General features: G+C 39.3%; 1 protein-coding gene across 2 annotated transcripts in view; it reads left to right on the forward strand.

The window, feature by feature from the left end:
* LOC137654743 (uncharacterized) overlaps nucleotides 1-23,535 on the forward strand; it is a 156,342-nt gene that overhangs the window by 27,279 nt on the left and 105,528 nt on the right. For both annotated transcript variants that reach the window (XM_068388660.1, XM_068388661.1), the window contains exons 7-12: nucleotides 1-127; nucleotides 8,868-9,020; nucleotides 10,131-10,323; nucleotides 18,365-18,507; nucleotides 18,778-18,896; nucleotides 19,273-19,407. The exon at nucleotides 1-127 is cut by the window's left edge and continues 15 nt beyond it. In XM_068388660.1, coding sequence (XP_068244761.1) covers nucleotides 1-127; nucleotides 8,868-9,020; nucleotides 10,131-10,323; nucleotides 18,365-18,507; nucleotides 18,778-18,896; nucleotides 19,273-19,407 — 870 coding nt within the window. The remainder of the gene's footprint in view (nucleotides 128-8,867; nucleotides 9,021-10,130; nucleotides 10,324-18,364; nucleotides 18,508-18,777; nucleotides 18,897-19,272; nucleotides 19,408-23,535) is intronic.

Genomic DNA, 23,535 nt, shown 5'->3' on the forward strand with positions numbered 1-23,535 from the left:
CGGCATCATAGAAGAGCTGTGTCCTACGAAGGACGAAGACCCAAGAGCCCTGAATTTCAAGAGAGCTGCTCTCTCGCTCATTCATAATTCTATGCCCCGTCTGGACTTGAACCACTGGGCGGTTGAGGTATGTCAAGTATAGATTTTTTTACTCTTTTATTTCTCACTATTTTCGTTCATTGTTATATCTTTCCTTACAGTATTTGTTTTCATGGTTTATTCACTATTCTGTGAAACCAAGAGACACCAGCATTTAAATGAGTATGTATGATTGACTCTACACACACACACACACACACACACACACACACACACACACACACACACACATATATATATATATATATATATATATATATATATATATATATATATATATATATATATATATATATATATATTGTATGTGTATGCTTACGATATGTATCTATGTGAGAACACGTGTTTACGTATTTTGCATTACATGTATATATATATATATATATATATATATATATATATATATATATATATATATATATATATATATATGTGTGTGTGTGTGTGTGTGTGTATTACCTTTAGAAAAAATTGGGGATTATCTACTTAGCCTTATGTACAGCATGGAAACTGACATACTGTTGCTTACTTAAGTTGTGGAGTTATCTATGGAAGAAATTTAAAGACCTTAGTAAGATCTATGGTCATCGGATAAAGGCTCGTGACATCCTATCGAAAACATCCTTTCCTGGCAATCTGTTGGAAAGGAGTTCAAGACCCTCTCAAGCTTGAGAGCTTCTAGTAGTGTCTGTAACCTCACCATCCTATAGTCAACTTCTTTTAATGAGGCAGATTTGCCCCGACTCGCAGCGGGGCCCTTTTAGCCCGGAAAAGTTTCCTGATCGCTGATTGGTTAGAATGATCTTATCCAACCAATCAGCGATTAAGAAACTTTTCCGAGCTAAAAGGGCACCCCTGCGAGTCGGTGCAAATTTGCCTCGTTAAAAAAATTAACTTTAGTGAGTTAATAATGGGATTCTAGAAGCTGAGTCATCACCAGCCATTGCCTGGGTCTCCCTGATCCTAGTTTGATGGAGAGGAGGCTTGGGCGCTGATCATACGTATATATATAGTCAGTCCTGTCCCTTGCCATGGTGCGTAAAATAATACCAATTCCCTAATATCGCAAGAGGGTCTGCCCCTCTCTTTTGTTCTTCTCCTGTACTTCTCTTTCTCCCTATTTCCTTAATCTTTCCCATCCCGAGTACCTGCCATTGAGCTATAAACTGGATTGCATCCAGGGGTACTCTTCCTTTCCCCATATTCCCCACTTCCCTATTCTTATTATTATTATTATTGCCATGGCCATTCATATTATATATTAAATTCAGGAGAAAGGAACCCACTAGATTTTGATTTGGTTTTGATATTTCGCTTCACTCTGACACGAGCCGATCAAATCGTCTTTTAATTTCTCATTGGTTTTGAAGTTTCTTCCAAATGTGACTCGTTAATTTCCTGTCTCAGTTCTCATTATCTGGAAGAAAATGGGACAATAAGATGTACCTGTGACATAACTGCCTCATTGGTAACGTCTCTGCCTGGTGATCGATAGACTGGAATTCGAATCCCGCTCAGACTCGTTAGTTCCTTCAGTATCTGCAACCTTACCATCCTTGTGAGCTAAGGAGGGGGTGTTTGGGGGAGTTCATACGTCTATCTGCTGAGTCATCAGCAGCCATTGCCTGGCCCTCCCTGATCCTAGCTTGGGTGGAGAGGGGGCTTGGGCGCTGATCATATGATATAATTATGGTCAGTCCCTTGCCTCTGCCATTTATGAGCGGCCTTTAAACCTTTGAGAGTCCCATTAGTTAATTAAGTGTAAAAATAACGTGACTTAGATTATGTGTGATGCTTGAAGGTTCCTCAAAATCTGAAGTGTTGTTTCTCATTTGATTTGTCAACAACTGATGGCTCTGGTCCCTCAGCAAGTCCCTCGATGTGAAGTTGCAAGCCCCACGCTCTTCTTCTTGATTCTAGTAGATGCTGAAACCTATAGTCAATTTCTTTTAATGAGACGCATTTGCACCGACTCGCAGTGGTGCCCTTTTAGCTCGGAAAAGTTTCCTGATCGCTGATTGGTTAGAATTATCTTGTCCAACCAATCAGCGATCAGGAAACTTTTCCGAGCTAAAAGAGCACCGCTGCGAGTCGGTGCAAATCTTCCTCGCTAAAAAAAATTGACTATAGTTCATATAGGTGGAGTGGTGGGGAGGAGATCGGAAGCTGTTCACAAGTCTAAAGTACAGAGAGAAAAAACTATTATTACACCCATGTTCATAATCTAATGATTGAATTAAAGATGGGTATCATGTGCAGAAAACTTATAACCTATCAGTGTTTCTATCCACCCCTAAAATAGACGCATTTTATGTTCGTCAAATACCTCTACATTAAATGCACCATACAGTATTCAGTATCCCACTTCCTGGGTATGAAAGTCTTTCTATTCTTATACCCTTTCTCTCATAGAATTATATATATATTTTCCCACTTTATTCTCAGTTCTCTCTGCGTGATCAAATGACAAGAATATACTATAATCCGTCTTGTCACTGATTCTAAAATGTTTACTGTACATCTATATAATAACCTCACTTCGCAGTTTTCTATATTCTATACAAATTGAGCCCTATATCTCGACGGCTTCAATCCTTTTCTTTTAATTTACATTCCACGTCAAGACTTCATTTCCATATAGTTCCTGGTTCCTTATTGCTCGCTCCGCAAAATTAGATAGGTGCAAAGCTTCTAAGCTTATTCCTATTATTAGGAGAGTTGCCTCAACAATCTTCTTCTTCTTCTTCTTCGTCTGCATCTTTTCCCACTTCTATGAGGGGTCGATGTTTCTGGCCAGCGTTCTCCATCTACCTCTGTCCCATACTTCATCACCGGTTAATCCAACTCTGTCTTGTGACAGCAATGGTTCCATGAATTTATTTTTCATTTGATATTAATTTAATTTTCTGGATTTTATTTCCAGTAGCTTACTTCTTTCCTTTTCTATGTAGAGAAGTTCCTGTTTGAAACAATATGATGATATAATTCCCAATAATCTTATTTGATTTTTTACACGAACAGAGTCATATTCCTTCGAATTATGGGCATTATTCACTATAACTGAAAACAAATATAACTACTAAAGACAAAAGGAAGGAATTTAATGAGGTCGAAGAAATAGCATATCTTTATTATGAACAACAATGAATGTTTACCTGTGAAAGATAGCATATCTTTGAGATTATCAATATGTTTGTTGTCCAACAAACAACAACACAGATAATGTCGTACGTAAATATTTTGTCAAACGAAATGGAGGACTTTCATTCTAATTCTAGAGAGAGAGAGAGAGAGAGAGAGAGAGAGAGAGAGAGAGAGAGAGAGAGAGAGAGAGAGAGAGAGAGAGAGAGACTAATTTATTTGAATTAGAAGATGACTATTAATTGAAAGAAAATGTTAGATTATGTAGAGTGCATTCAAAGAAACAAACGATGAGAAACAAAACAATCAATATCAACATTAACTAAAACATAAATGCAAAGGAAAAAACCTAAAGGGATAAAAAGCCCAGACGAATGTTGGACCACTGCCTCATCAACAATAACATAAATGATCTAGTTCCTGTGAGAGACGAGCGCGAACGCGCGTAAACTTTGTTATCCTCAACATACTAACCTCCACCACGGCCCCTAGGTGGCCGTGCCTCCACCCCCTTCGTGGGTACCGTTTAGACTCGTAGTCCTCCTTGGTCGACCTTGGTTGTCACTTGGAAACTCAGCAGGTCTAGGGAGCAGATGGCTTCAGAAGGATGAGCGTGGGTGCAGTGAAGAAATATAGCTATTCTCTTATATTGTATCGAAGACCCTTCGCTGTCTTTAATATTTCATGGACTCCTTTCTTCATTCAAATTTACCTCAATGACAAGACAGTTAGAAAGGAAGCTGTGCCTTTATATGGATTCACTGCAATGTTTTGAGGAGCCGTTACAAAGTATTTCTTCTCCAAAATTAGCGATTATTAGCCTAGTTTAAAGGTTTAAAGGCCATTCATGAATAGCAGAGGCAAGGGGTAGTGACATTGCTCTATCAAGCAGGACAATGTCTTAAAGACTGACCATATATGCATATGATCAGCGCCTAAGCCCCCTCTCTACCCAAGCTAGGACCAAGGAGGGCCAAGCAATGGCTGCTGATAACTCAGCAGATAGATCTATAGGCTCCCCCCAAAGGCCCAAACCTTCCATTCTTAGCTCACAAGCAAGGATGGTAAGGTTGCAGCAACCAAAGAAACTATCGAGTTTGAGCGGGACTCGAACTCCAGTCTGGTAATCACCAGTCAGGGACGTTGGCACATCGGTCACCACAACACGTGCTAAAAAAAGGTTTTAATGAAAGAAGCCTTAAGCATACATAGATATGTATGTTGCAAAATCCTAGCAGGGATCTGGTTGTATATATAAGTATGGCAATGCACATGAAAGAAGAATTTAAAAAGTCCAAACTGGCCACAATAGGATAGGCTACCAAGTTGATGATAGCAAGGTATTTTGTTGGTTGTAGGTTGGCCAGGGCACCAGCCACCCGTTGAGATACTACCACTCGAGAGTTGTTGGGTCCTTTGACTGGTCATACAGTGCTATATTGGACCCCCCTCTCTGATTACAGCTCATTTTCCTTTTGCCTACACATCACAGAAGAGTCTGGCCTATTCTTTCCACATCCTCCTCCTCTATCCTCATAAATTACCTGCCAACACTGAGATTACTAAATAATTCTTCTTCCAACAGTGGGTTAACTACTGCACTGTAATTGTTCAATGGCTACTTTCCTCTTGGTAAGGGTAGAAGAGACTCTTTAGCTATGTTAAGCAGCTCTTCTAAGAGAAGGGGACCCCAAAATCAAACCATTGTTCTCTATTCTTGGGCAATGCCATAGCCTCTGTACCATAGTCTTTCACTGTCTGGGGATAAAGTTCTCTTGCTTGAGGGTACACTAAGGTACATTATTATATCTTATTTCTCTTCCACTTTTTTGTATATAGTTTCTTTGTGAACTCTCTAATTTAATGTTGTTACGGTTCTTAGAATATTTTATATTGATTGTTCATTACTTCTCTTGTAGTTTATCTATTTTCTTGTTTCCTTTCCTCACTGGGCTATTTTTCCCTGTAGGGGCCCTTGGGCTTATAGCATCTTGCTTTTCTAACTAAGGCTGTAGCTTTGTTTATAATAATAATAATAATAATAATAATAATAATAATAATAATAATAATAATAATAATAATAATAATAATAATAATATCCCATCTGATTTCAAAGGTAGAATAGGATAAAAGTAAAAAATCAAGAATTTCATTAATAATGCTTCTTAAAGTAACCTATGCCCACAGGTAAAAAAAAAAGAACTCAATTACATTAATAAGTATAATCTTGAATTGCTTCTATTTCCATTCTGTTCTTCTTTAGTTAAGTGATAAAAACATAGGCTACACATTTTACGACTCATTATGTTACTGAGACTCTAAATATCTATGTCATATGAATGTATAACTCAACTCCTGATGGTATTAAGGGGCACTACTCACGACATATGGTTAAAATTTCCCAAACTGGTTACATATTTCCTTAATAATTTTCTAGAAATGAAGAAATTTTTCTAGACGAGTTTACCATCAAATTAGAGCATTTTCTTTGATTATTTGAACACCATCGCCATTTTCTTTAAATATTTACGAGGAATAGCAATTATAGGCTATAGCACACTTTAAGGTACGTTTAGCTTATATCATTGTATGCTGCTTTATATGTATATTGTTTCTTTGCCATGATTATGCTGGGTGATGCATAAAGGGCCAGAGATGATAATTATATACAGGTAAAGCACAAACTATCTAGAAAAATTTCGAAACGGTAAAGAAACAGACGAACACATCAATAATCTTGTGTAAACGGAGTCGTTAATGGTAAAATATGTCACCTCTTACCACCAGTGTTGCCGTATGATATAAGATTGGTAGGTTAAGGTTCTTTCCAAAGGGAATAAAATCTTGAATGTGCAACCTGAAGGCTCCACAATAACTTTCGGCAGCCCTTAAGGGCCATCTAAGATGGGTAAATTTGTGGATGTTCATGTAACCTTTAGGCTGCATTTATAAAATCAACCCCTACCAAATCTCACTTCACATGGCAACACTGCTTGCCACTTGGTATTGCCACTTTGCTGATCACATGTTTAATCATATCCTATCAATTGTATATGTTGATCCTATTAAATTTCGTGTACCTTTAAATATTCATCGTTGATATGTTATGGTTATACTGAAACTATAACTATAGAGACTAAAAACGTAAAATATGTCCAGAAAAAGAATCTGACGAGAATTTTAAATTGTCTAATCTTGTGTAAATAGAGAACAGCGTCACTCCCTGCCAGTCAAATAAATTCGTCCTATTCATTTGTATGCACATTTATCTGTTGTAATTGTGCTTAAAGATGCGTAAAAATATCTGGGATAATAAATAAATATGTAAAAAAAAGCGTAAACTTTGACCAGAAGAAGAAGTTGATAAGAATATGTTTTCCTCAATAATCTTGCTTAGGCTTCGGCCATACCGGGTTCGACTAGCGGCGAGGTTAGAGGGGAAACCGCTGCTATTTCGAGCGTCTTCGCCCAACATTACTCCAATTTTCATTAGTTTCTTAATGGGTACACGTTCAGTTGTTTGTTTCCAGCCATGGCTAATGAACAATTTATTGGGGAGGTGTTTCGGAGAGCAAAAATAAGCTAAATAAATTTAAGATAAGGCTTCAAATGGATGGTATCAAAATATTGAGTAGGCCTACGCTTTTATTTGTGCTTTGCAACCTATTTAATCACCATTTAATTTCGTATATATATATATATATATATATATATATATATATATATATATATATATATATATATATATATATATATATATATATATATATATATATATATATTTAATGAAGAAGAGAAATTTTAAATGTAAAGAATCGCATGTACATTCAGACAGTATATCTTATGCATTTACCAGTTAATTCTGAAATAAAAAGGGAAATTAATTTTTTTCCTGAAAATTTATCATATTTGAAGCAATTATAGTGGCTGGTAAGAGAGAGATTGAGGTTGTCTATAGTTCGACGTTTGTTTTGTGAGCCCGAATCCAAGAAGACTGTTTCCAACAAAGAATAAAAAAAAAAAAAAAAACTCGTGTCGTACGAAGATATTCATAACATTTGTCGACGTATAAACTAGGATAGCAATATTAATTGTAACATTAACTTATTTGCCCTTGTCTGTTTATTAAAATCGAGAATTCAAACTAATGCATTATCTATTGTTCAGTTTAAAACAAAGATTTTCAATCAGAAGTAATTTCCTACTCAAACACCATCTTGTTCTGCTTGCGAGCAAGTTTGCCAGGTTGGCCTTTTTCGGACCAAAAACCCCTCAAATTTTGGCCTTTTTTCGTGGTAGATACCTAAATTTGACCTTTTTGAAATTAGCCTTAAATGCTATATTTTCGGCTTTTTTCTACTATTAGGTTGGCCTTTTAAAGCTGCCGTTCATCAGACGTTAACCTTTTCTCATTTGGAAAACTTGGCGATCCTGCTTGCGAGGAAAGTTATCTTCGACTCCCGAGAATGAATCTAGACAAGTTGCAAATTGTCTAGATTGCCCAAAGAGGAATGTCGTATCACAATGAAATGTAAAAAAAAAAATAAAAAAAACTCTATTTATGGATCATGCTTGGAGGAAAAGTAGGCATATTAAATCTTCTTAGGGATCATGTCTCCCCCAGGTGATGGTTTACCCCCCCCCCCCCTTTTCCCAAGCACGCCATTGGCTCATCTCCCTATCTCTAGTACATTAGCACATTAATGTCATATCAAGTGATTTTGAAGCTGCTGATTTAAAAAGCAGTGAAGAGAATGGCCTGAGTAAAAAGTACAAAGATTATTGAAAAAGTTAGTAATTCCATCTTATTCTTGTTTGATAACATTAGACGTTGATATCTTCAGTTTTATTTTGTACGATAAATTGATAATGCTGGCCCACGTACTATGCCAGGTTGGTTTGGAAAACTATACGTGAAACTGAAAAAGAATTATTGGAATAACATCAATGTAGTTGTAAATTTAAGTTTGTGATTATTAAAAAGCTGAATGGTCCCCAAATGCTTTGATGAGCTTAAAAATACAGAAAAATACAGAATATAACGTGAGTCTGGTAAATGGTTGAGAGAGAGAGAGAGAGAGAGAGAGAGAGGAGGAGAGAGAGAGAGAGAGAGAGAGAGAGAGAGAGAGAGAGAGAGAGAGAGAGATACCAGTATGAACGAGTGTGTGGGATAGACATTTCCGGATTTAAGGGAAGTGATTCATCACGTGAAATATGAAGAAATGTCCTTACGATCTCCATTCGTGAGGTATAATTTATTGCTAAAAGCCCATACTAATGAGAAAATTGACGTTTATATATATATATATATATATATATATATATATATATATATATATATATATATATATATATATATATATATATATATATATATATATATATATATATATATATATATATATATATATATATATATATATATATATATATATTTGGAATATGAAACTTTTCTCACAAACAACTTTTAGAATATGAATTTCTGTTTTCATTTAAAGAAATCAGTCAATAAATAAGAAAGTAGTAGGACGAGTTAGAAGTAACCCCAAATGATTGAAACATTGTAGGATAGGCTACTCTAACAGTGACTTGCATGATTTGCATCACAAAATCCCTGAATCCTGCAGAAAGACGTCGTTGGCGAATGCAATATTAAATACGAGGCCGTTGAAGCTGTGGGCACGCGTCTTATCATCCGGAAGACACGAGACATCCCTTCGTGCATTCATCGATCAGCAGTGACATCATTCATCAAAGGCGTCGAATATGATTTCGTTGGGGTGAGTGATTTTTTATGTTTTTCTAATTTTCTAGTCTGAAATTTGCCCCCCCCCCCTCTCTCTCTCTCTCTCTCTCTCTCTCTCTCTCTCTCTCTCTCTCTCTCTCTCTCTCTCTCTCTCTCTCTCTCTCGCTTCCACTTTTGACTTCCCTGTGTAGCTGTCATGTTCATTTTAATTGAGAGAATATTGAAGTGATTACTTAGTAAAGTCAAGGAGCATTTGTAGATAGTTAGTTGTGACACCTTGTGTAAAATTTGTAAAGTTTTGACTGAAAAATGGATTGAAAAGGGAAACGCACTAAAATGCCACCTAACCTAAGGTTCCCCACCTAACCTAACATAGGAGTCGTATCCTTAACCCCTTGCAACCCGCCCCACTTAGACTGCCATATCCTTAGCTTACCCCAAGACAAAATCTTAGCTCTCTCCTTGCTTCCCAACCAGCTTCACTCCTGGCAAGATAACAAAATCGTGAAACTATTTTCATATTACTGTGTCGTATTTCATACCAAAGTATACAACATTTTCTCCATAAAGATTATCAATTTGACAAGTAATAAGTAAGTTTACGTATATCCAAACAAACTATATATACCCTAAAAACAATTTTATTGTCGGTTTTTGTTGCAACAATGTTTCGTAGAAAATCGCCTATTCTAATAGCCAGGCCTTCTCCATCATGAGGCTTATTACTACGCAGTACTCTAGAAGTTTTATTCCAGCTGTGACCAAGTTGTTGAATGATCTTCCTAATCGGATAGTTGAATCAGTAGAACTTCAGAAGTTCAAAGTTGCTGCAAATGTTTTTATTTTGACCAGGCTGACATGAGTCATTTTATAGTTTATGTATGACATATCTGTTTTGACGTTGTTAATAGTTTATATATGACATATCTATTTTGACGTTACTGTTTTTAGAATGATTTATTGTTAATTTGTTCTCATCATTTATTTATTTCCTTATTTTCTTTCCTCAGTGGGCTATTTTTCCCTATTGGAGCCCTTGGGCTTACAGCATCTTGCTTTTCCAACAAGAGTTGTAGCTTGGCTAGTAATAATAATAATAATAATAATAATAATAATCCACCAATGAACGTTTCCTCAATTATAGGGTATACACACTCCTCCGCTACTTGACAGCAGTAGCGTCTGCGAGCAACATATTGGTAAAGCCATGGTGCAGTTTGGGACCTGCACAGAAGAGCATCGTTTTTCTCCATTTAGTTCAGAGAAGGGAGGTCTTGTCACGACAGTCACCCAGAATCTCAACCTCACAGGACACCGCTCATTTACAGGACATTTGGGTAAGTTAGAACTTAAAATGACAGTGTTGCCAGATGGGTTAGTGTTAAAATCCCCAAAACTTGTGATAAAAAATGCTGATGGTGTTTTTTCCATTGATTAACATTTCAAGTGATCAGCTAATTCATATCTGGAACTTGTTGCTTAAGGAGGCCGCTGGGATGCCAATATATGGGGTTATAGGAAGAAAAACACAAAATCCTGGAAAAATTCAATTTCACTGAGCTCCATATGATAATAGGGAATGAGCATACCGAATATTTTGTCAAAATTCCTCTTACTTTCATAGTCACAGGGTGATAAGTAAAAGTAACTTAATAAACCATAAGCATTGCTCCCTACAAGGAAATGCAGCATTTCTTTTGTTATCGTAAATTTTTATACTTTAATCATTACATTTTAATGTAAAAGAAATTGTGAACAATGGCATCTGTATAACTTCCACTAGTCGCAGACGACTCTGAGCTTAACCTCTGACATTCACTCGTTTTACGTTTTTCTCTTTTTCGACAAGAATTTTATCATTTCAAAGAGGAAAAGATAATTTCAACATTTTGTTAACATAAGGAAGAAAATTCGCACTATTAAGAGTTCAGAAGAGGGTAATATCGGTAGTGCAGAGAGAGAGAGAGAGAGTGTTGTGGATAGAGGAGCGGGCACCTTGCCTCACAGAAGCCAAAAGAAGCAGGATGTTGAGCAAAAGGATCTTTATTTATGATTAAATTATGATAAATAACTTTGTTCTCTTTTATTAATATACAAAAAAGAACATAAAATTCATAATAATCATGATTTATTAATATTGTCTTTGTAAGAATACAAAGAAAAAATTTGAACGCCCGAATCTCAAAACTATACTTTTTGATCTTCAAATTCAATAGTCTCCCTTAGTTTGAAAGATATAACATTGAAATTTGGTATATAACTTAGAAATACATTATAAAACAATGAAATGAAGCCCTTTTTTCCAATTTTTTTTTCATATTTTTTCTCAATTTTTTCCCCAGATTTTTAGGGTTTATTTTTCAATATTAAACTTAGCCGGTGATTATATAGGCTGCAACTCTGTTGCTCGACAGAAAACTCTACGTTCAAAATACGCCAGCGATCGCTATGCAGGTAGGGGGTGTACATCAACAGCGCCATCTGTCTAGCAGGTACTCAGTACTCAATGTAAACACAGAACCAATTTTCTCTCTGTCGGGCTCCCGGCAAGACCTACTAATACGCTGTTACTAACTGGATTTGTTTTCACAACTATTTGGTGAAGTACACTATTCTAGTTTTGAGCTTTCGCTATGCAGGTGTTTTATCTTCATCTCAAAACTTGAACTCGATTTGGATAGATTTAATTAGGGTGACAAAGAGAGTATGGACTCTCTTTCACTTTTAAATGGCCGACCCTTCCCTTAGACGGAAGTGTGTTTAGGTTTTTAGTATTTTTGCTTAACACGTTATAGATCTATATATTTTATATCTCTCCGCCTTTATTAGGCCTCTTCGATTAACTTTCCATTTATTATAAACATATAAAGATAATTTTTATGTTTTGTTTATATGCGACCTTTCCTGATAGTAGGCGGTCCTAACTTGGAACCGAAGTTAATCAACGTTGAGCCCGTTATATCGTATTTAGCCTTTAAAGAATTTAAAACTTTTTAAATTTAATGTTTTATGAAAGAATTTCTTTGATAGTCTTCGTACTGTTTTCAAAGATGTACTAACGTTTAGTTTTTAGACTACGCAGTTGTTGACGTTCAGGACGTTCAACATGCGCTCTATCGTTACGATAGAGAGAGAGTGTATCACGGTTTCACTTTGCAGTAAGAGTAAATCGATTCTGACGTTTTGTTCATTCTTTCTTAGCTTTAATGTTTTAAATTCTAAATTAAAGGAACTTTTTATTGGAAAACCTTTCAGTTTTTTTCCTTTAGTCAAATAACATGTTTTTTTGACGATATATAATTGGGCTCTTCTCTTAGGTGCGAAATCAAGAGAGAAAGAGAGAGAGAGATAGAGACGGAGGGAGAGAGAGGAGAGAAAACGTTCCGTTCAAGCGGGTAACGTTGTTCTCGCGTTACTCTCGTCCCTAGTCGCTGTACGGGGAAGAAGGTAAAACGTTTCTAGGGTTTTATTCTTGTCCCCAGGCTATGTGCGGTGAGAGATTGTAAACGTAGTTTATTTGAACTAGTGTTTAGTCTCTTTCCCAGCCACTGAAATTTTTATCTTTATATATGTTTTCTGTTTTTTGCTGGTATTAATGAGCTGCATTATACGACTGATTTCGCAATTACTAACTTTTAATTTAGGGTAGAATTGCGTGTTTCAGGTAGAAATCAGTAAAGTTTCGATTTCAGTGAAATAAGTGCAAAACAGAAAGTCAAAGTGATAAAGTGATATGCGCAAAGTGTTACAGTGTTGCGTCCGAGAGTTCGTCTGTTCGTGCCTGTCGTTCACCTAGTCCGGGACATCTTGCAAGCTCCCAAGCCCAGGGGAGAAGTAATGTCGAACGACTTATGGGTTCGTCAGGCCTTGATCAACGAACAGACGTTTCCCTCCGTGGTTTCGGGCGTATCTACCCAAGATCGCCCCACCCACACAAAGACGAGAGAGCCCATTTATTTCTCGTCTGCGGAAGAGGTTTCTCGTAAGAAACCATGGACCAAGGTCTCGCAGCTTATTAAGCGCAAGTCGGTCCCTTCCGCGCAAGTCCAACGGCCCAGTTGTGGCCACTAGGTCAGTTCGGACTCGCTGCAGTCTTCCGACGACTGCTCACCTCCTAAGAGAGGCAAAGCGGTACCGCATCAGGCAGTCACACCGTCTGTTGCCGCACCTGCTCCTGTAGACCCTAAGTGGTCTTTGCTGCAGACCATGCAGTCTCAGTTAACGTCATTGATGCGGGACTTTCGTGCGGAGAAGGTTGACACTGCACCAACCTCTAGCCTACAACCAACCACGGTTGTGCGTCCTCTGGACGCTGAGGCAACCTTCTGCCGCACTCCAGCTGAGAGAGTCCCGCCACCCATGCGTTCCAGTGTACCCTGCCAGCTGCATGTTGACGTTCAGTAACGCACGGAACCTTCCGTTGACGTTCAAGAGGTACAACAACAGTCTAAGTTGTTTTGTTTTGACGCGGTGCGTCAACCTCCGCATTCTAGAGTTGTTTTGACTGCTCAGTATAGCCAGTCAAAGCAGTCTCGAGTGAACACTGTATGTCCTCACGCACCTGTTGTGGTTGACAGTTCAGTTGTTGACAGTTCACAGACTGTCAAGCAGTTACATGACGTTGCCTTCTGGTCTGCTACTAATGCACCAGTGAGAGACTCACTGAGGTAACCTAGCATTTATCGGACAAGGTTCCTGTAGCTGAGAAGTGCTGTTCTCCCTCCTACTGATATTCCCTTGAGGACTCTGTCATTTGGAGAGGAGCCTTAAGCTGCTTAGCCTCCTATGGACTTTAATTAAATCATGATGATTTTTTAAGGATCTTCGTCCAGATCTTGTAACTGCTGCTCCTCGTTCGCCTAAACGTCAGAACTTACACTAGGCCTAGCTACTTTGAAGCCGTTGTTTTTAAGCTAGTGCTCTCTCGCTCTCCTAGAGAGCGTTACGTTGGTTAGGCGACTGGTTTTTGCACCGGGAGGAGTTTTAGGGATACAGCCTTTGATTTCCCTTCTTTTAAACTGGCTTATAGAGCGAGAGTCTGATAGGACACGAGAGAAGTTCTCGGCTTGGGAGTTCATGCCTCTGCCCAGATAGACTTCTCAATTCTGGTAGACTCGCCCTGGCGCCTAGCCAGGAGACGCTCCAAGTTGTTTACAGGTCAACTTCTCAACTTTTGTCGAGCCTTTGAAGTTTTGCTGTAATATTATGTCACACATAACAAGGCTTTCAGGGATGGTAAATGGTTCCGCCTCAGTCGCTAACCCCGTCTGTTGCCACACCTGCTCCCGTAGACCCTAAAGGGCTTTGCTGCAAGACATGCAGTCCAAGCTTGCGTCCTTGATAGAGGACTTAAATGCGGAGAAGAACCTTCTGGCCAACAACCTTCCAGCCGGTTGGTTGTGCGCCCTGTTGACGCTGAGGTAACCTACTCGCGTCTGCCAGTTGAGGTGGTTCCTCTTTCTGGCCAACAACCTTCCAACCGGTCGGTTGTGCGCCCTGTTGACGCTGAGGTAACCTACTCGCGTCTGGCAGTTGAGGTGGTTCCTCCACCGATGCGACCCAGTGTGGGTTGCCAGTCGCATGTTGACGTTAAGCGACGCTCGGAGGTGGTTGTTGACGTTCAGGACGTTCAACAACCAGCAGAGGTGACTTGTTGTGACGCAGTGCGTCAACCTCAGCAACCCGGTAGGGTGTTGACTGCACAACCCAGACAGTCTAGACAGTTTCGGGTTGACGCTGTACTTCCTCGCGCACCCATGGTTGTTGACAGTTCACAGACTGTGCAGCAGTTCCATGATATTGCGTCCGGCTCCGTCACGCATCCACCAGTGCGACCGGATTCAGCGAGTCAGACGTTGCCCACTCCGTTGCTGTTTCCTCATCAGTTTCGGATGAGGAACCCTCTGATGAGGACGTTGCTGAACAAGACGATTAGCCCCCAGCCCTGCTATCCATCCAGAAGATGCTGAAGAAGGAATGCTGCCCAGTCAGGCTGTGGATGAGTCTGGTAGGGACACTGTCATCCGTGGATCAATTTGTGTCACTAGGAAGACGACACCTCCGTCCTCTTCTATACCATCTAGCTTTTCACTGGAAAAAGGACAAGACGCTAGAAGCGGTCTCGATCCCGGTTTCCGGAAAGATAAAGTCTTGTCTGACTTGGTGAAAGGACTATATCAACCTTAGAGAGGGTCTTCCCCTGACTGTTCAGACTCCCAACCACGTTCTCTTTTCGGACGCATCGGACGTAGGCTGGGGTGCGACATTAGATGGTCGGGAATGCTCGGGATTATGGAACTCGAGTCAAAGGACAATGCATTTCAACTGCAAGGAGCTACTGGCAGTAAGTCTGACCTGGAAAAGCTTCAGGTCTCTCCTTCAAGGCAAAGTGGTGGAGGTGAACTCGGACAACACCACGGCTTTGGCGTACATCTCCAAGCAAGGAGGGACCTACTCTCTGACATTGTACGAGATCGCAAGGGACCTCCTCACCTGGTCAAAAGGTCTAGACATATCATTAGTAACGAGGTTCATCCAAGGCAACTTGAATGTCATGGCAGATTGTCTCAGTCGGAAGGGACAAATAATTCCAACAGAATGGACCCTCCACAAGGATGTATGCTAGAGACTTTGGGCCACCTGGGGCCAGCCAACCATAGATCTCTTCGCAACCTCGATGACCAAGAGGCTCCCAATATTTTGCTCACCAATCCCGGACCCAGCAGCAGTTCTTATAGATGCCTTTCTACTAGATTGGTCACATCTAGATCTATATGCATTCCCTCCATTCAAGACTGTCAACAAGGTACTGCAGAAGTTCGCCTCTCACGAAGGGACAAGGTTGACGCTAGTTGCTTCCCTCTGGCCCGCGAGAGAATGGTTCACCGAGGTACTTCGATGGCTAGTAGACGTCAGCCACGCGTAAAAAAGGTACACCAAGGCCTCCACGCTCTTCGTCTGACTGCCTTCAGACTATCGAAAGACTCTCGAGAGCTAGAGGCTTTTCGAAGGAGGCAACCAGAGCGATTGCTAGAGCAAGGAGAACATCCACCCTTAGAGTCTACCAATCGAAGTGGGAAATCTTCCGAAACTGGTGCAAGTCAGTATCCGTATCCTCGACCAGTACCTCTGTAACTCAAATAGCTGACTTCCTCTTATATCTGAGGAAAGAACGATCTCTTTCATCTCCCACTATCAAGGGTTACAGAAGCATGTTGGCATCAGTCTTCCGTCACAGAGGCTTAGATCTTTCCAACAATAAAGATCTACAGGACCTCCTTAAGTCTTTTGAGACCACGAAGGAGCGTCGTTTGGTTACACCTGGTTGGAATTTAGACGTGGTACCAAGATTCCTTATGTCAGACAGGTTCGAACCGCTACAATCAGCCTCCCTGAAAGATCTCACCTTTAAGACTCTTTTCCTGGTATGCTTAGCCACAGCTAAAAGAGTCAGTGAGATTCATGCCTTCAGCAAGAACATCGGATTCTCATCCGAAACGGCTACATGTTCTACAACTTGGTTTTCTAGCCAAACACGAGCTGCCTTCTCGGCCTTGGCCAATATCGTTCGATATTCCAAACTTATCGTATGGTTGGTAATGAACTAGAAAGAGTCTTATGTCCTGTAAGAGCTCTTAAGTTCTATTTAAAAACCTTTACGAGGCCCGTCTGAAGCTTTATGGTGTTCAGTTAAGAAACCATCTTTGCCTATGTCAAAGAATGCTTTATCCTATTTTATCAGACTGTTAATACGAGAAGCTCATTCCCATCTGAATGAGGAAGACCAAGCTTTGCTGAAGGTAAGGACACACGAAGTTAGAGCTGTCGCAACTTCCGTGGCCTTTAAACAAAATAGATCTCTGCAAAGTATAATCGACGCAACCTATTGGAAAAGCAAGTCAGTGTTCGCGTCTTTTTATCTTAAGAATGTCCAGTCTCTTTACGAGAACTGCTACACTCTGGGACCATTCGTAGCAACGAGTGCAGTAGTGGGTGAGGGCTCAACCACTACAATTCCCTAATTCCATAACCTTTTTAATCTTTCTCTTGAAATGTTTTATTATTGTTTTTGGGTTGTCCGGAAGGCTAAGAAGCCTTTCGCATCCTACTTGATTTGGCGGGTGGTCAAAGTCATTTCTTGAGAAGCGCCTAGATTAGAGGTTTTGATGAGGTCCTGTTGTATGGGTTGCAACCCTTGATACTTCAGATCCTAGGGGTCGCTCAGCATCCTAAGAGGATCGCGAGGCTCCGTAAGGAAGACGTACTTAAAAAGGCAGAATAATTGTTCAAGTCGACTTCCTTACCAGGTACTTATTTATTTTATGTTTGTTATTTTGAATAACTGCTAAAATGAAATACAAAATACTTAGCTCATAATAATGTAAACAAGTAATGCTGGTCTCTACCCACCCCCCTGGGTGTGAATCAGCCTATATAATCACCGGCTAAGTTTAATATTGAAAAATGTTATTTTTTTTAATAAAATAAATTTTTGAATTTACTTACCCGGTGATTATATATTAAAGGACCCTCCCTTCCTCCCCAATAGATACCCAGTGGACCGAGGAGAAAATTGGTTCTGTGTTTACATTGAGTACTGAGTACCTGCTAGACAGATGGCGCTGTTGATGTACACCCCCTACCTGCATAGCGATCGCTGGCGTATTTTGAACGTAGAGTTTTCTGTCGAGCAACAGAGTTGCAGCCTATATAATCACCGGGTAAGTATATTCAAAAATTTATTTTATTAATAAAAATAACATTTTTTTACCACAAGGAAAAAATTCATAACTGGCAAAAATATTACTTTTAGAGAAAAAACTCTTCATATTGGAGGTCTATATCAGGTCCATATAGGGTAGTATTCCCAGATCTTAGTAATAATTATCAAGGGATGAGATAGAATTTGAAAAACACTTAATTTTTAGGATAAATCGCCATGGCATCGCAAAACCGAAAGTCAAAGGCAAAAATCCTATGCAGTTTGGAGATGTCCTAAGTCATCTTATTAAGTGGTATAAATGTCAAAGTCCTGTTATTAAAAATCGTCAATAGCCGGCCGGCCCCCTTAACTATGAATAATATTTGTCTTTGAAGACCATCCTGACATTCTTTGGAAAGAGATAGTTTTTTTGCTCCTATTATGTATGTTTATGATTGTTAAAAGATCAGTTATTGTAGGAAAAGTGTTTAAGGATAGCTCTTATCTATGACACATTGACCTTAAGATAGTTCTAAACGAGACACATTACTCAAGGATAGCTCTGACTGAGACACATTACCTAAGGATAGTTCTAACCGAGACACATTACTTTGGTATAGTTCTAACCGATACACATTACCTTAGAATAGTTCTAAGCGAGACACATTACGTTTTAGGTCCAGTTGATGTCCGAACAGATTTACGTTTTGATCACCATAATCACATCCACCTGGAAGGACTGGACTCCAGAATTGACGACTCTCAAGAATGGAGGGAAAAGGCCAGCGATCTCCTTGACAGTATTGCAGAGAATAGAAGGGTAGGTTGATAGTACCAATATTTATTTGTCTTTGATGCTTGTTCTAAACTATGATATAATCAAGATTGTCGTTTTGAAATAGGTATCAAAGGATAACTATGACTTGAATCAGTATTCACTGCAAGCAGATTACTATACTGTGTTACATAATTGTAAAATATGCTTTCTTGATGGAAGAATATAAAAGTGAATGTACAATAGACATTACAGGAATTTCAACTACTTTCTTTGGAGATATTTTGTCTGTTTATTCTTACTTTTCTTTTTTAGTTGGAAGGCGTAGCACCTGAAGCCCCCAGGCTTTTCAAAGAGCTGGTTGTAATTCTTCGACACTTGGACTTCGAACAACTGTGGGCACTGAATGAAGAGAGAGATTGGAGTGTAGAACGGTGATTGCATTCAACCACTTTTTTTCTGGTTTTTCTTATATTTTAGGAATATTTGATTTTTTTATAATTGTTAAAAGTTACCAGCCCCTAAACATGACAGCAATATCTAAATAGCACAGCAACTGTGTTACTTATGGTTTAACTTACCAATGCAGTAAAATGTTCTGAAATTTCTTGCTTGGGATTTTGTATAGTCAAAAAAGGATAAAATTTATATTAAACCATTTGTGTCTCAATACTCACTGAATAGAATATATTGATACAAATTTAATTTTTCTTTGTAAAATTATTTGGAGTTCCAAACCTTTTGCAACAAATCTCCAGAAATGGAAATTCACTTTAACATTTGTAATAAATTTCTAATATATTTTTCCAGACCTATTTTCGAAGACGCTTTGCCCATGGTCGGAACGGGAGCGAGTGTCGGCGTCATGCGAGATTTGATGGTAACAAGGCGTGTCAATGACATCATAACTAATACGTGGTTGACGTCACTAGCATTTATACCAAAGTGAGTGAACAGATCCAGCAACTGCTGGGAACCTTTAAGAAGTTTTTATCATCCCTATTTAAGTTGCGGAAATATACAGTGGTCCCTCGGTTATCGCGGTTAATGGGGACCGAGACCACCCGCAAAAACTGAAAATCCGCGAAGTAGCGGCGCCTCTTCAAAAATGCTTAAAAAAAACGTATTTATACCCCCCCCCCCTGTATACAGTACACCATATAGAATACGGGTAGAGAGAGAGAGAGTGAAATTCATGTTATAACAAATAAAAAAAAAAAAAACTGTAAAATATGTTGTCTGTTTACATTAACAATTGAGGGTCTAGAACACTGTTCTACCGAACAATTTACTTGCGAACAACCAATTATCGTTATCTGCTTTCAAAAACAAGCAAACACTACAACTAGCTAACATAATTAGTTCGCCGTTTTGCGCAACAAATTAACATTTATAATTTCTATTTCTGGGGGTTTAAGATTACAGTAATACATAAATAAAATTGTACCATACCATATAGAAAATGGGTGTAGAGAGAGAGAGAGAGAGAGAGAGAGAGAGTGAAATTCATGTTATAACAAAAAAAAAAACTAAAATATGTTGTCTGTTTACAATAACAATTGAGGGTCTAGAACACTGTTCTACCGAACAATTTACTTGCGAACAACCAATTATCGTTATCAGCTTTCAAAAACAAGCAAACACTACAACTAGCTAACATAATTAGTCCGTCGTTTTGCGCAACAAATTAACATTTATAATTTCTATTTCTGGGGATTTAAGATTACAGTTAATACATAAATAAAATTGTACCATACCATATAGAAAATGGGTGTAGAGAGAGAGAGAGAGAGAGAGAGAGAGAGAGAGAGAGAGAGAGAGAGAGAGAGAGAGAGAGAGAGAGAGAGATTCATGTTAAACAATCAAACAATAAAACATTTAACTTACCTCTTACAATAAGTTCTAAGCGTAGTTGATGAAAAGACCTGTGCAGTACGATGAGGTGATAACGATGAATGACTGCACAGGGGCATGAAGAGCTTTACTGCTCCTCGGATGACGCCGCAGACGATGCAGGAGAAGCTGCAGGAGGCGGCGTAGTGGCTGCAGGAGGTGTCGTAATGGATGCAGGAGGAGGCGTAGTGGCTATAGGAGGTGGCGTAGTGGCTATAGGAGGTGGCGTAGTGGCTATAGGAGGTGGCATAGTGGCTATAGGAGGTGGCGTAGTGGCTATAGGAGGTGGCGTAAGGGATGCAGGAGGCGGTGTAGCGGCTGCAGGAGGATCTTCTTCTGGTTTTTTGCGCATAAGAAACATCGTTATTGGGAGTTGTGAACGTTGTTTTTTTTTTGTCGATGAAGATGCGCCTATAAACAGCCATGACGTCATCATTACGATTGCTGAATTCGACGGCTCTTACCATGTTGTCATCCATTTCTTTGGCCCTTTTTTGGAGGTCTTTGGCAACATTGAAGAGGTCCTGTAAATTATGCAATGTAAGGCCACCTTCTTCAGCTTCGTCACCTTCGTCACTAGCAGACTCGTCTTCCTCCTCACTCGCCGATTTGGTCATTTCCTGTAGGTCCTCCTCTGTCAGTGGGTTTGAGTGGCAGTCGATGAGATTGTTAATTTCATCAGCCGTCATATCCGAGAAGCCTTCAGTCTGCACCAACCGAGCCAGCCTGACAGCCTTATCAACGGCAGAGTGATGTATTTCGTTAGGCGTGAAACCCTCATAGTCATGAGTGATTTTGTTTGGCCACAATTTCTTCCAGCTGGAGATGAGTGTCTGTTCTTTCATGTCCTTTAGGGCATTCTGAATATTAGCCAGACACGTAGCTATGTTGTAGTCCTTCCAATAAGCTTTGATGCTGAAGGTCTCGTCGGTCTCTTCAATGGAGGAGATGAGACCCTCCATTGTTGACTTAGTGTAGAGGGCTTTGAAGGCCCTAATAACCCCCTGATCCATGGGCTGTATAAGGGAAGTGGTGTTGGGGGGAAGGAACTCCACCTGTACCCCTTCATAATGCAAATTAGTTGCATGACCTCCTGCACAGTCCATGAAGAGAACCACTTTAAAGGGCAGGCCCTTTTCAGCCAGGTAAAGCTTTACCTGTGGTATGAAAGAGTTAAGGAACCAATCAAGTGTGAGGGCCTTGGTGATCCATGCCTTTTTATTGGCCATCCAGTACACTGGCAGTAAGGCTTTGTTCTTGTTTTTCAATGCTCGAGGATTCTGTGACTTGTAGATAAGGCCGGGCTTCAGCATGAATCCTGCAGCATTGCCACACATGAGCAGAGTCACTCGATCCTTGTGAGCTTTGAAACCTGTCTTTTTAAGTTCGTCCTTGAAAAGAAATGTTCGGGACGGCATCCTCTTCCAGAAGAGGCCTGTTTCATCCATATTAAAGACTTGCTCCGGGACATAGCCATTTTCTTCTATTATTTCCGGAAACACATCCTCAACATAATGCCTCGCTGCTGCTTCGTCTGCAGAGGCTGCCTCTCCATACAACGACACACTCTGAAGTCCGAATCGCCTCTTAAACTTATCAAACCAGCCCTTGCTGGCAACGAAAGTCGTACGTGGTCGTCGTGGGCTAGTCTGGCTTGAGGTACCAATCAGAGGATCATCTTCGTCGCCGTCGTTTTCTTCCTCATCTTGAACGTTGTCGTCGTCACCACCCTCAGGCACCGTAGCATCAAACAAAGTTTTAGCCTTACTTCGGATCATGTTTGTATCCAGGGTGATTTTCTTCTCCTTACAATCATGGATCCAAATAGCCAGTGCATTTTCCATTCGCACCATGGTCTTATTCTGGGTGTTTACAACCCTTTTGGCATCTTTCGTGAAAGATATTGCAGCAGTTTTGCGGATGTTCTTCTCTTCCTTCTTTATGTACCGTACCGTGGATTCATTAAGGCCATATTGTCGGGCTACGCTCGCGTAGCTATTTCCCGCTTTCAACTTGTCCAATAAACTCACTTTTTCGTAAATTGTTAACATCTTTCGCTTTTTCTTCGGTTCACTAGATGCACCAAGGGATAAAGAGCATTTGGGAGACATCACGAAGGGCTTCACAAAACTTTTACACTTAAAAAATCACCGCGAGACAAAGACTAACTAACCGCGATCTACGGCGAGAAGCGTATACGAGAAAAGCGTGGAGCAATGGGCATCGGGAGAAGCTTGGGCTAGTGAATGGGTCAATGGGGAGTCGAGTTCTCAGCGAGTGCTGGCCAATCAGCTTGCGTTTATGCCCGTGATGCTTAGCGTATACAGACGTGCATTTCTTTTAGTTTTAAAATTTTGTAAAATGATGGAATTACTAATTCTAATTGAATATTTTGTTTTCAAAATTTGTAAAATAATGTAATTTCTAATTTTAATTTAATATTTTTCATTATTATTAATTTTTTAATATTTTTTGATATTTTTAATTTTTGAATATTTTTTAGACCCGCGAAGCTCTGAACCCGCGAAAGTTGAACCGCGAACTAGCGAGGGACCACTGTAAAGGTTTAAAAATATAGTCCTGAAGATTAAAAGTCTTTGAAAGAACATCGCAAAAATTTAATTAAATGTCGATGAGTACAATTAGAATAGAACAATTCTAGACAAGATGAAGATTCCCATACCTAATAATAAAATACAAAAAAGATTTTATGTGTTATTAGTTTTATTACAGACTGAAAAGCATTGCCAACTATTATCTTGAATTTCAGTGGGCAGAATTTTATGGGGTTTCTCATAGTACACACGCCAACTTTATTGAGGTTTCCGTACATGTCTAAAGAGTATTCTTAATAGTTTCTTGTTTACATTAAGTATATTTTACCCAATACATCTGCTGGACAATTTACTACTATAAGCAATGTATTATCAATAGCCTTGATATGAATGCTAACTTGCCACTCTGTATTATTATTATTATTATTATTATTATTATTATTATTATTATTATTATTATTACTAGCCAAGCTACAACCCTAGTTGGAAAAGCAAGATGCTATAAGCCCAAGAGTTCCAATAGGGAAAAATAGCTGAGTGAGGAAAGGAAATAAGGAAATAAATAAATGATGAGAACAAATCAACAATAAATTATTTTAAAACCAGTAACAACGTCAAAACAGAT

This window comes from Palaemon carinicauda, chromosome 15, assembly GCF_036898095.1.
Source record: "Palaemon carinicauda isolate YSFRI2023 chromosome 15, ASM3689809v2, whole genome shotgun sequence".
Lineage (NCBI taxonomy): Eukaryota > Metazoa > Arthropoda > Malacostraca > Decapoda > Palaemonidae > Palaemon > Palaemon carinicauda.